We start from the raw sequence: 12,817 nt of genomic DNA, 5'->3' as shown, positions 1-12,817 counted from the left end.
TTGACTTTCCATAAAATATTATCATGTAAAGCTCATGAGAGGAAAAGGCAATGCTCTTTTCCCATTTGAAAGTAAATCCTGAGCTATTACACTACAGTCCATGTTACTGTTAAAAGGAAAGTACTCACAACAGTGAGACAAAAAACAAAAAAAAATCCATTGCTTTGGGGGAAAAGAAGGCCCAGAAGATACAAAATGGAATTCAGATGTAATCTGCACTTGTTAAGTATTAAGAGCTCAGACAGCAGACAAGATGTCCTTACCACTAAACTGTGAAAAGAAAACTGGAAATAGAAACTAGAAATAGAAGCTCTGTAACTTCATTTTTATGTGTTTCCAGAGCTCTCGGTAAACCAGAGGGACTTTCAGAGATAATGGAAAATCAAAAGCCTTGGTAACTTTGTCTCTGAATGAAAGTTTGCAGCAAAGTGAGAAGACAAAACATTCAACCATGATTCAGCTTCCTGATGCAGCAACCACATGAGAACGAGAAAAAGAAGCAACAGCAACTGCAGGTCCTTTTTCACCAAATTTTCAGTGGATTGCTTGCAAAAACCTAATATTGATTGACACACAGTATCTGGAAGAATGATGTATTTAAGCTGTTTTTATAAAAAACAGGTATGTTAAAAAAACACACCCTAGAAGGAGCATAAAGCCTGGTCTCCCATTGTACAAAATATGGTTCACAAATATGAGGACTGTCCTGTCCCCAGAGAACTTGCAGGGTAAGGAAACAAAATCTGAAATCAAACAGGAGTAAATCTGAAATAGCTCAATTCTGAAGTAATAGGAAAAACCCTACCACAATCCAAATTTTATCTGTACTGCTTGTAATACACAGTATAAAACCTAGAGAGAGCTAAATGAAGCCTTTCACCTGCCATATTCCAGAAGTGTAGCATGAACCTTTGATTCCTCATCCAGCAGCTCCTCAGCTCCTGTCTGACGTTTGTATTTTCTCTGGGGTTTGTAAACTTCCTGCAAGACAGTGAATGAGTGCAGAGCTTGTAAAAGGGTTTTTTATAAAAAAATAAATGAGGAATTGTCATCTAAAGTGATATAAACTTTACCTTTCCAACCCAATATTCTTACCCAAATAAATCGCCTTATCCTTCACTTTCTGGTACTACATTATAAAACCTTACTGAATTAATTTCTAAGCAATTTCCTACAGAAATTTTCTAAGTTTAAAAAACCATTATAAATGACTGTTTAACATGAAACAATGTCTCAACCATCTCCTCTGTCACGTTTGAAAGAAGAATAAAAAGTAACACACTCAACATCTGTTAAAATGATTTGGCTAATGCCAGTGTCTAGAAATGTTACCTTCTTTGTGAGTTAATTCTATTTTTAAACTCTGAATTTAAATAATTAAATTGAAATTTAGATAATTAAATGCAATTATTATTTATTCAATGATCACAGGTTACAATGGAATTAAAGCAGATTTTATTACAATTTAAGGGGAAAAAAAAGTCTCAAGAAGTTGGGTAGTAAAATGACTTTTATCTCCTGCTATCCAAGTGTAATCCAATAGCTCAACAACAGCCCATCAAATAAAACAAGAATTCACAATTATTATTTTGTACTGATAGAGCTGCTTCCAATTTAAAAACAGAAGGGAGAACATTTCTTTTTCAAATCTGGCTTTCCATACCACACAAAATATTATTTTCCACAAACAATTCCTGCACCATAACACTGCTGAAAAGGCTTTCCATCTTTTTCAAAGATGTGATCCAAAAGTGGAGATTTCAAACAAGTACAAATTCACAGAGGGTGAGCTAACGCGTAAAACAGAATACATGTCTCACTGGAAAGACAAGTATTTCTAGTTGGAGTTAAAGACTCAATGTAAGTCTGCTGATAATTAAAAAACCCAATTAAAACATGGGGAACAACACTTTAGAAACTGTAATTGAAATTTCCAAAGCAAGGACAATTATTCAAATAGATTGACAAAGGAGCTCCATTGGCCATCACCTGGAGACTTTCACTGCAATGTTATTCTACAAACACATGCTGTAATTCAACCACATATATTATACTCACCAGCACTCAGGTCATTTGTACAGAAAAACAACTACCTCCCTCCAAAACCTGCCAAAAGAGTAGGTGACTTGTCTGGCCCATTACACAACCTCTCATGTGGCTCCTTACACCAGCACTGAGCACCTCCATCTATGCATGAAGAGCTCAGGGTGCCTGGCTAGAGCTGTCTGAAAAAACAGGGATTTTCTCAGGAGAGCAGGGTTTCACTTTCTATTGAAGAGCCTTGAAAATGTCCCATTCAAAGCAAACCCAGATTTCTCCTCTCTTGTCAAATGCTGGCCTGGAATTTATCAAGATGATCCAAAAACCCCCAAAGCAGTAGTGAACTTCTGTGAGTCAGAAATGGTGGACTGATGGTCCCAAGCAAAGGGGAAATAAGAAAGCAAGGACAGAAACTCCAGTTACCAGCCAGACAGCTGAGTTCAGGTATGAGAGTGAGAGAGCCTAGGTGTTTTACTATTTTACCTCTCTGTAGCACTCATGAACAAGCTTTCAAAAAATACATACAGTTTATCCAAGAGTTAGAAGATTTGCATGTGGAAAGGGAGAACACAGGTAAGACCACCTTTCCCAACCAACATCTGCTACTTGAAGAAAACAGTCCTGAAGGAGGGTGTTTACTTTCATTGCTAATTACAAGAAGTGAAAAAGTCAAGTTCTGAAATGCAGATAATTGAGATCATCACCATATTAACTAATTTCAAGACAAATAGCACAACTGCTGATAGTTTCAAAAACACATTTAAGTCTGCTGAGGGTTCAGTAGTCTGTAGGCTACCCTGTGACTTTTGTTTGATAGTGTGGGATTCCACACAGCCCATGCAGGCAGTGGATATGGTTTATCTCCTCATACAGTGGAGGAGATATCAACGTGATATATTGGCATTTGAGACCTGCCTCAGGGATGAAGATCAACATGTAACTTAATTGGGATCTTCTCATTAGAAAACCCAATTAACCACATCCATTTCATTACTAAAACCACTCACTTGGCCATAAAAAAAGAAATCTAACATACTTACAAAGATATCACTAACTGTTTTGAGTACCTTCTCTTTTCTTTGCATGAATTCATCATCCTGAAAGACAATAGTGGAGGTAATTAAAAATACCAGGAATGGACACTAAATCTCTAACATTCTAATGATTCTGTGAAACAAAGCTCTCAAACAGTTTCTGAGTTGCCCAGAGATTTGGTGAAATGTTAGTGATTAACAAGAAAAGTTTTGCTTCTGCCTTCAGATGGCAGATAGGTCATCAAAACTGTGTCCAGATCAGCAGCCTAGCTGCTCTCTGCTCAGGCAGGACCTGACACAAAAGCAGTCCCAGCCCACTACTGGGATCTCCAATCTTTATTACACTATTAACTAATTAAGCTGGGATAGACTTGATGTGGAAAAGAGAAGTTTCCTCTACTGTTTAGTTTCTAAGCATTAAAGATAATTATTAAAAAAAAAAATCAAAATCGAAAGCACGCCAAGTTAATTAAATCTGTCTATCCCAACACTAGGGACATCTGCCTTTAATCCTGTTACTAAGGGACAAAACTTGGGTTCTGGATTTTAAAAATGGAATTGCCTTGTGATATGTAAGAACAGAACTGATGGCTTTGCACTACAGGCACATGTCCAAGCTCATTCAATCTCTCCTCCTCTACCAAGACAACTTCATGTCATTGCTGAAGAACAGTTCAGCTACTGAATGAAGTTTTTTACAAATCTAGTTTTCAAGAGCAAATTTTGGGGTTTGGATACAGGAAGACAAGAGCTGCCTTTCAGCACTCTGAAGAAAACCCCAAATTATAGAGTATTAACAGCATATTCATTCTCAATTAACTAACTAGATCACATTCTCCACAGCATGCTGGGTGTTTCTGAACAGCTAGAATGACACAAAAATACCAAATACCGCTGAAAAACTAAGGCAATCATTGGGCAAAAGTTGACCAGAATCTACAAAATTTCTGTCACAATAATTCTTCAACTTCTTCCCAGATAAAATTGTAGGGGATTCCTTTAACACTCACTCACAAAACAATGGCACTTTACTCTGGTGAAGTGTGCAGATTTCAGAGCTGTGAGGCTGGCAATGCAACTGAACATCTGACATATTATAACAGAAACAAGAACTGCCTTGATCTTACCTCTGGCAGCCTGTGAGTTTTCTGAAACTGTGATATAGAGTAAGAACGGACATAATCTCCCATTTCTTCCCTTGTTTCTATTGCACGTTTCACCAGCCACTGAAAAAAATTGTATTAGCTGAAAACAAAATAATAATAGCAGCAAGCATCAAACTGCTGCCTTATTTTTTTAATACATGATAAAAGCTAAAAGCACATTTTAAGCATGGAAATAAGAGCATGTGATTTATTTGTAAACACAGCAACTCTTTGGCCTAACCCTAACAAAATGTGTCAGTATCTGCTACTTTATAAACATTTCTTTTTCTTTTGTGCATATGTTTCTTGTATGAAATTGTCCTACTGTAGATTATTCACTGGTTTAAAAGACTACAGCTCCACCATGAACAGACAGATCTTCAAGCCTATGAAGTGCTCAAGAAGAACCACATGCCTGTGCAAGAAAAAAGGCTTCTTCTGACATTTATAAGACCACACAAAAAGCCACAAAATACTGAAGTACATTTTAAACAATGTTGGAGAAGATAAATCTTGCAGACTGTTGACAGCCTGTGCAGGAGGTCACAGAAGAGATGAGATCAGTTGTGGGATCCAAGTTTGAACCAACAACTGTTTCCTGTGCTATAACCATGAACCCCTGGAAAGTGAGGGGAACATGATGACAACAAGAGATGAAAATGAATATTAATTACCAAGAACATCTCAACACAAGACTGTGTACATACTTTTGCCTGTGATCATATGCAGAATTTATTAGGAAGAAGAATGACATTTCTGCCCAATGGAATATTTGTAAGATTTTTAATTTTTTCTTTTTAAAGTTCTGCTACAGTCTATGGCAGTGAGCCAACTCAGCCTAATTTCTTCCTGTAGGGAAGGATCCATCTAAATTCTTGCACAGTGCAAGAGCTAATGGGACACAATGCCAGACTTTAGAGCAAGCATTTGTAGTATTTGAAAACTGATTTGAGATTTACAGATAGCAAGTGGAATCTTGATTTTAACAGGGCATTGAATAAAGTGCCATTATCAAAGACATGATTCTTACATGGTGTAGTCAGCATTTTATATTTTGCATGGTCTTTTTCAGAACACAGTATTCTGGTGACACCAACAAGTTTTCTTGAAAGTCTGTCTCGCCTGGGGTGAAATGAGGAACCTGCAGTATGTGGAGCAGGCAGAACTTCACAGGGACCTGACAGAAAGCCACAATTTTTAAACCAAGATCCTCTACATACTAAAAACTAAGCCCATCAAAAAAGACTTGTATGGGTCAGCTCTACCACCTACTGGCCAGCTACAAATACTGGGAGTCACTGCTCTCAGAGAAACCCAGAAGAAGATTTCCTCCGTTTAGAATTAATATTTCTCCTTTCCAGAAGAAATATCCCAAACCAGGATTTGTGATAAAACAGGTGACAGACAAGAACACCTAGTGCTATTGTTTTTACAGGAGGAAGAATATATATCCCATGAAAGAAGCCTAGTGCTTGATAAATGTAACCATTCATTGCCATCCAGTGACCAGGGCAAGAAACTCACCTGGGTTGAATATTTTTTTTCTTCTGTATAGGAAATAAGGGTTCAGAAGCAAAAACATTAGCAAGATACATAGTTTCCACAGCCTGAAAGCTGTGTAAGAGCAGCACACACCACAGAATGTTTTGTGGGAGTGCTGTTAAGTGTGGTTTTCCTCAGGAGCTTCCAACTAGAAGAGGAAAGAGCACCAGGAAGTTTTCCCCACTTCTTACAGATTGAAATTTAGAGTCTTCTTACTTGCTAAATTCCTTCACAGGCATGAGGTAAGGAGATATTTAATGGAAAAGAAGCTTGCTTAACAGTCTTTATTTTCCCTATCTGTCAAAGATACCTTTCTGTGTGTAGATGAAAGGAAAATCAAAAAATGCCAAGGATTCTCAAAATACCACATGTAACTGGAACACATTAAGTGTTAGCTTAAATCTTAATAAACTTGAGAACGAGGCACATGGTGAATTAGTGGTGCTTAACAAATACACAGTAAGAGGATCACTTGTCAGAACACAGGTTTTAAGTGATAGGAAATAAGGATGAATTATCTTAAAGAAATGACCCCAATGACTTTTGCCTTATTCATATCCTTCTGATTCAAGGTTTATCTGCATAACTTATGGAGTAAGTTAAACAGAGACTGGAAGGCATTTGTTCTATTTCCTAATCTGCCAAAGCAGACTATCAGATTCCACAACAAGATAAAACTTAGGTTTCTTTAAGCAGGCATTCCACAATAGGCACAATCTGACTCCACTGCAAAGAATTTAGAGAGTTTGTTTTGTTTACTTTCTAATACTTCAAAATTCTATCTTCCATAATGTCACTTCATTCTTTAAAAACATTAATTCAAACTACTTCTCTGTGCTTATTTATTCCGAAGTTAAATAAGATCAACAATAATTCAAAGCTTTGTTCTATTTTTTTATGCAAGTTTTATGGCCTTTTTCAGCAAAGTATCACAACACCATGAAATTATTACCTGTACAACAGGAAATATATGAATGAAATCCAGTCCCTGGATCTGATGTGGTTCCAAACGATGTGGACACTTCATTTTTGGTAATACTGACACGATTTTTTCAGTTAAGGCACTATTATAAAAACAACAAAAAGACAGATGTATGTATGCTACAATTTTCTTTTGTAAATTACAGATTATTTTGGAAAACACAGTAGTGCAAAGATTCCCTCTAGTAACTTCCACTATCTATAACAAAAAGCAATCAAACTCATTTCCAAAATAGCTTTTACAGGCACTATTTATATCATCAGCCTGTGAAGAGGTGATTAAGCCCCACTTACAGGCTCCTACTTTGGAAATTCATTTAACTACTACAGAAAATTTCAAGATCTGCATGTCTGGACAAATAAAATATCCATATAAAATACACCACCACAAACACCTTTGCATGTTATAGGGCACACCCAACATGAAGAGACAGTAGCTTTAAGAACAGTTACATTAAGTAAGAGAGGTACCCTCCAAGGAAGCCCAGAAACAAATGTAAGGACTTAAAACTTTATTTAGCAGAACTCTCAAAATAAATATTGATGTTACACCTGAAACTTTCTGAATTTAAATACATACTGCACTTAAAAGCTAAATACACAGTGCACTTCACGTACTTTTCAAGTGACTAAAACTGAATTTGCTGGCAGCAATCTCATTCTAGAGCTCAGTAAGAGCTGGTTAAGTGAAAGGATTACCCTGCCACAAGGGATCCAGCTGTAAGAAATTCATCCTGTTTCCACTGAATACCTAATTTTAGGGCAAGAATTTTTTTTGCTGTCAATGTTGGCAAGTACATTTCTAAAGCAGGTGTAACCACTGAGGATGAGAACTTTACTTGGAAAATCAAAGCTATTTCCCCATGAAGAAAAAGAAATGATCCAGTACTGAGCTCACTGACATTTAGTACTGTTCAAATGGACAAGTAAGGTCCTGGAAGAAAAAAAGGGGATCAAGAGATATGAGACAATGACCAAAATCTGGGAATAGAGCCTGAAATGTTTTACTTCCTAAAAGGAAGTAAAGGGAAGTGAAGCACAATCAAAGCAAAAGCAATTAAAACAAAACTATTTATCCTAATGTATGCTTCCATGTTTATTTGAGCCCAGAATTAAATAAAAGGACACCATCACAATGGAATAATACTGAGAAAACACAGTTTAACTTTGCTTTATCTTGAAAACACCACAGAAGCCCTGAGCCTCTACCAACACAAACATTACATGGACATCAAAACAGCCTATGCTCCTATGTTCTGAACACTTTAGATTTACAAATAAATCATTGTTGCTGTTTTGGGAGAGGAGCCTCGTTTTTGTTTTGCTAGTTTTTCATCCAGTCAGCTGGAAAAATAACAGAACATTTTGAGAACAACTTAACCAGTTCCTACCCTGTTGTTCTTAAGGATAGCAAAGATAAAAAACTACCACTACCATTTTCATTCCTAGTTTCTACTTAATTCTTTGCACTCAGCAATGCTTTATGTAGTTAGTTATCTATGATGTAGTTACTTATCTATGTAGTTAGTTATCTATATCTTTGAGTGTCTCCAAATGCAATTGCAATACCCACAAATATTTATTTTGAAAAGCCTTGCCAATGCTCCATGACTTTCAAGAAAACACAGAAAGATGTTCTTTTTAACTACACTGAGTAAATAAGTCTCTTAATAAGCCACTGTAACTTACCAGGCTAAACTTATTTCCTGCAAATTTTAATTATGCCTCTTTGTCAGATATAAATAAAGAAAAAAAGGAGTTTAGAATGTGTCCCCTTTCCTAGCATAAACATCTATAAGCTCCCTGGCAGAGGAATTAACTGGCTTATGAGCAAATTCCATGCATAAGAAATGAATCAAAACAAAATGTTCTCACTGGGTCACCCTGAGGAAGGAAATCCTCCTCCTCAGTATGGGGCAGATACCTATTTTGGCAACAGTGACATGCTTTAAATTCTGTTTGCTGATGCCTACAATTCTAACCCAGAACCATAAAAGGGAGTCAGAGGTTATTTACACAGCAGAACTGCAGACACAGGGAACTCAGGGAAGGCCTTCTAATGTTGCACTCCAGCTTCCAGCAGCGTGGTCTCCCTCTGCCCTTTGCTTTGGCCTCTGCATGATCCCCTTGTGCCAGCACAAGCATCTGTACAGCTGCACAGAGAACTGGATCCAGGAATTCATTCATGTTAAAACTATTTTCTTTTTTTTTTTTCTTTTGAGTTTTGGTTTTTTGGGGTTTTTTTTGGTAGGTTTTAACTTGGATCAGTTCCCAATTCAGTTCAGTGTGGAGTCACACAAATGCTTTCAGTGCTTAGTAGGGATATAAGAACATGGCAGCCCAAAGGGAATAGCCCTGCCTTTTTTGAAATAACCATCTTTCTGGATTTAGAATTTGTGGAACTACAGTCTGAGAAACCCAAAAAACTGTGCCTTTTGTAAACAAGCAGTCTCCAAAAGCAGGAAATTTGAACTAAAACGCTTTCTTAGAAACACAGCAGGTAACTTCCCCCTCCCCACCCACTTTTTATTTTCTAAGAAAAAGAAGAAAGATCCTCCACTCGCCATTTAATCAACTTACATTTTTTGACCAATAGTAGAGTTTTCCTGAAATAATAAATCCACGTCGATATCAAAGCTGCAGGTAGTGATACACCACGTCATGCCTCCCACCACCTGGCAAAGGAGCAACAGCATGGTCAGGGCCATTCTAAACTGAACAGGTAAACCCAAATGCATCTTCCAGGCTTTATTTATTTTAGAAACTACATCTCAGTAATCTCACCATCCTCAGTATCCTCTCTGCTCTGAGACAGACTCAGATAACATAACCATACCAACTTCATACAGTACTATACACAATACACGCGTACAAGAAGACAGAAACCACCCCAGCAGTTATTGACAACCTAAATTCCTCTCTTAGCTTTAGATAATAGTTTTGAAACAGCTCTCAGATTGAAAACAAGAAAACCAACCAACCAAAAGGATAAAACACAACAGTATGTTAAATGTCATGACCTCTAAAAAGTGACCATATCAAAGTTTTATCAAGGATCATAATTACTGCAGTCTTATATTTACCTTTTTATATACATCTTTGCTACTATTATTTCTTGCTTGCTGACACATGCAACACAAAGTGGTAGACACAGCATCAGCACACAGGAAATCCCCAGCTCTGCAGAAATCTCTATTTCAGGCCCTATTCTGACATGGGCATACTTAAACTCCTGAGCCATTTCATCAACTTTACATAAATATTTAAAGACAACCTTGCATAAACATGTGCAAAATAACCTAAATGTATGCAAAGGCAAAGAAGAGAAAAAGGGATTAAAATGTGGAATAACTTGTCATTATCACACAGCAAATCAGGAACCTTGGTTTCTAACAAGGTTTCTGACATATTCCCCCTCTATGTTAACCTACATATCCCTTTTGCATTAGCAGTGTGAGCATTTTCAGCAGCAAGGTTCATTTTGGTGAGGTTGGGCACTGTAATGGAATGGTAACTTTGCAATTGTATTTAAGTACCTATAAGTGATTTCTACACATAAATAAAACAATGTTACATCCTAAGGCAGTCTCCTTGAAACTTCTCTGTCTGTAAGTACAGACTCCTGAGCAGCAACTGGCAGCAAAACCAAGGAGTCTGACTAAAATAAAATTGCATTGCAAAGTGAGGCTGTGCTATGATCAAAGAGAGAGCAGAAAACAGAAGAATCCATTTCAAGGCTACTGTAGTTCTGTGTTTTCAAACTTTGGTTCAGGAATTTCTCACAGAGACAGCATTAAAGCAATTCAGAAATCTCTCTTCAACCTGAACTTTGCTCACTGTTAGCATCACACACTTCCTGTCTAGAACAATGAAAGGTTAATAAATATGACATTCTAAAGATATGTAAAAACAGCCCCAAAAATAATCTCACCAGGCTAACTGTTCCTTTCTTACAAAGATACTTCCTCATTTCTCATCAATGTCGTTTTTAAAATTACCATGCTATCTCCAAGTATCCAAAGACTCAAAGTATCCAAAGACTAGCTATTCTATCTGCTCTTGGGAGAGAGAGGAAAATTCCCTGCACACAACTCCAGCATAGGCCACAGCACCCAAAAAGAGCAGACAGCAGTAAGTTGGCATCCAATTGTCTCCTTTAGAACAGGCCTTGCTGCACAAAATCGTCTTTCAAGACTGAGGAGGTCCTGTCTGTCTGAAACTAGGTCATTTGCAGAATTATTTACACAGGGAAGCCTCATAAATTGCAACTGTCTTATAAAGAATTGCTAAGCAAACCAGCAAAACATATAAGCCTCTTATACTTAAAAGAGGGGTTTAAAATATTGTAATGGCCTCACCTTGTCAAAGGGTGATAACCCCTTGATTCTTGCTCGAAAATACCCAGCAGCCACCAACAGCTCCAAGATTTCAGTCAACTTGATGTTTTGTTCCTCATCTTCTCTTGTTTCAACCTGACAAACAAACAACAAAACACTAATTCAGTTTTTCTCATTCATTTGAAGAGTGAGCGTTTTCCAAGCCTTGGCACAGACCACATACCAGGAGAAACCTGCCTTCCATTACTCACTTGGTTGTTAATTTGAAAAACATTAAAGAAACAGGTAGCACATATGATGTTAAGTCCATTTAGAAATATTTTCACCCAGTTAAATACTTTAATCGGCTTTTGCTGTTCAAACTCCTGGTCCACTGCTTGCCCCTAGCTACTAATATTGTCCTATTGCCATAAGCCAGTTAACTTATTCTCCATTTCACACATTTCTTTCAATTTCAGGGTTCATAAACTCACATACCTCAATTTCACCTCCATCCCAGCCGAAACCAGGACACGTTTCTCTAATCCTTCTACAAAACCAGGAGGAGACGCTCACACGGAATTCCACTTTTTGGGCAATGCAATTTCAAAGCACGGCAGTCACAAAGTGAGCTGTGACGGGCAGCCCGGACAGCCTCAGCGCTCCGAAGCCTCACCAGCACAGCCAGCCCGTCCCAGGGCTTTTGTCCCCTCCTTACAGGATGAAACCCCCCAGCTCCGGGGATACATGTGATTTCCTAGAGGCACAGAGCTCCCCAGCAGCTCGGCCCTAGGCCGGAGAGTCGCTCACAGGGCTCCAGGTGCGCCCCGAGGGCTGCACGGCCGCACCTGCACACCCTGCCCACCTCCACCCCTCTGGGCACCCTCCTCCTCTCCGCTGCCTGCCACGGGAACCCGGCCAGCCGGGCTTGCAGCGGGCCACACGGGAGGCGATGGAGCACCGAAGGTGACCCGCACAGCGCTGCCGGCAGCCCCGCAGGCCTCCCCGCGTCCCCCGCACCCTGCGCGGCACCGACCCCCGCGCTGCCGGCGAGGGCGGGAGCCGGGGCAGGAGCGGGTGGGGATCCCGGTGACGCCGGTGTAGCGGGGCCTCGGCAGCGCCCGAGGGACGGGGGGCTGGGAGAGACGCGGCTCCGGTACCTCCTGCGGGGCCTGGCGCTCCTGTCCCCGCGGCACCCCCATCGCTCTCCGCCGCCAGCCGCGCCGCTGTCACGTCCGCTCCCCGCCGCCGCAGCGCCCCGGCGAAGGGGTGTTCCCGGCCGGCGGCTGCCGGGTTCCCCCGCCCCTGCTCAATGGTTCGCCCGCACCCTCCTTGCGTACAAGCGCATCCGGGCCGTGCCATTCGCGGCCGAGGGGTGCCGGGGAAGGAGGGCGGCGGCTCATGTGACTGACTGGCTGCGCGGAGCGCAACGGCCGCGGCCCCGCCCGCGGGCTGCGCCCTTGGGGGCGCCCCCGGGTGCCCCCGTGCCCGCGGCCCCTCAGAGCGCGGCTCCTCCCCGCGGGCCCCGGGCGCTTCCCCTGCGCGGCGCTGCCCTTTGCCCGCCGCTCTTTTCTCCTTTTTTTCCTTTTACAAGGGGTCCTGAGGCCTCCCGCCAGCATGGAGGACAAGTTACCGAGTGCTCTGACTGCGAGGCGCCTCACGGCCGCTTATGCTCCGCTGGGCGCTGACACTTCTCATTGCCAGCCGTGTTTCCTTTGGTGACCTAAGAGCTGAAGTGGGGTTTCATTCTGTTTTTTCT

The 12,817-nt window shown here is 40.4% G+C and overlaps 1 protein-coding gene across 1 annotated transcript in view; it reads right to left on the bottom strand.

Annotated features, from left to right (window-relative positions):
- Positions 1 to 12,353, bottom strand: part of CCDC93 (coiled-coil domain containing 93) — a 32,895-nt gene extending 20,542 nt beyond the window's left edge. Inside the window, exons 1-7 of the mRNA XM_036387317.2 lie at positions 12,219 to 12,353; positions 11,101 to 11,214; positions 9,323 to 9,417; positions 6,714 to 6,825; positions 4,202 to 4,300; positions 3,081 to 3,137; positions 881 to 981 (exon numbers count right to left, since the gene is read on the bottom strand). Coding sequence (XP_036243210.1) covers positions 881 to 981; positions 3,081 to 3,137; positions 4,202 to 4,300; positions 6,714 to 6,825; positions 9,323 to 9,417; positions 11,101 to 11,214; positions 12,219 to 12,260 — 620 coding nt within the window. The 5' untranslated portion in view covers positions 12,261 to 12,353. The remainder of the gene's footprint in view (positions 1 to 880; positions 982 to 3,080; positions 3,138 to 4,201; positions 4,301 to 6,713; positions 6,826 to 9,322; positions 9,418 to 11,100; positions 11,215 to 12,218) is intronic.
- Positions 12,354 to 12,817: the final 464 nt, after the last annotated feature.

This window comes from Molothrus ater, chromosome 7 (genome assembly GCF_012460135.2).
Source record: "Molothrus ater isolate BHLD 08-10-18 breed brown headed cowbird chromosome 7, BPBGC_Mater_1.1, whole genome shotgun sequence".
Classification (NCBI taxonomy): Eukaryota; Metazoa; Chordata; class Aves; order Passeriformes; family Icteridae; genus Molothrus; species Molothrus ater.
The sequence above is the reverse complement of the archived record's forward strand: the minus strand, read 5'-3'. Positions and strand labels throughout refer to the sequence as shown.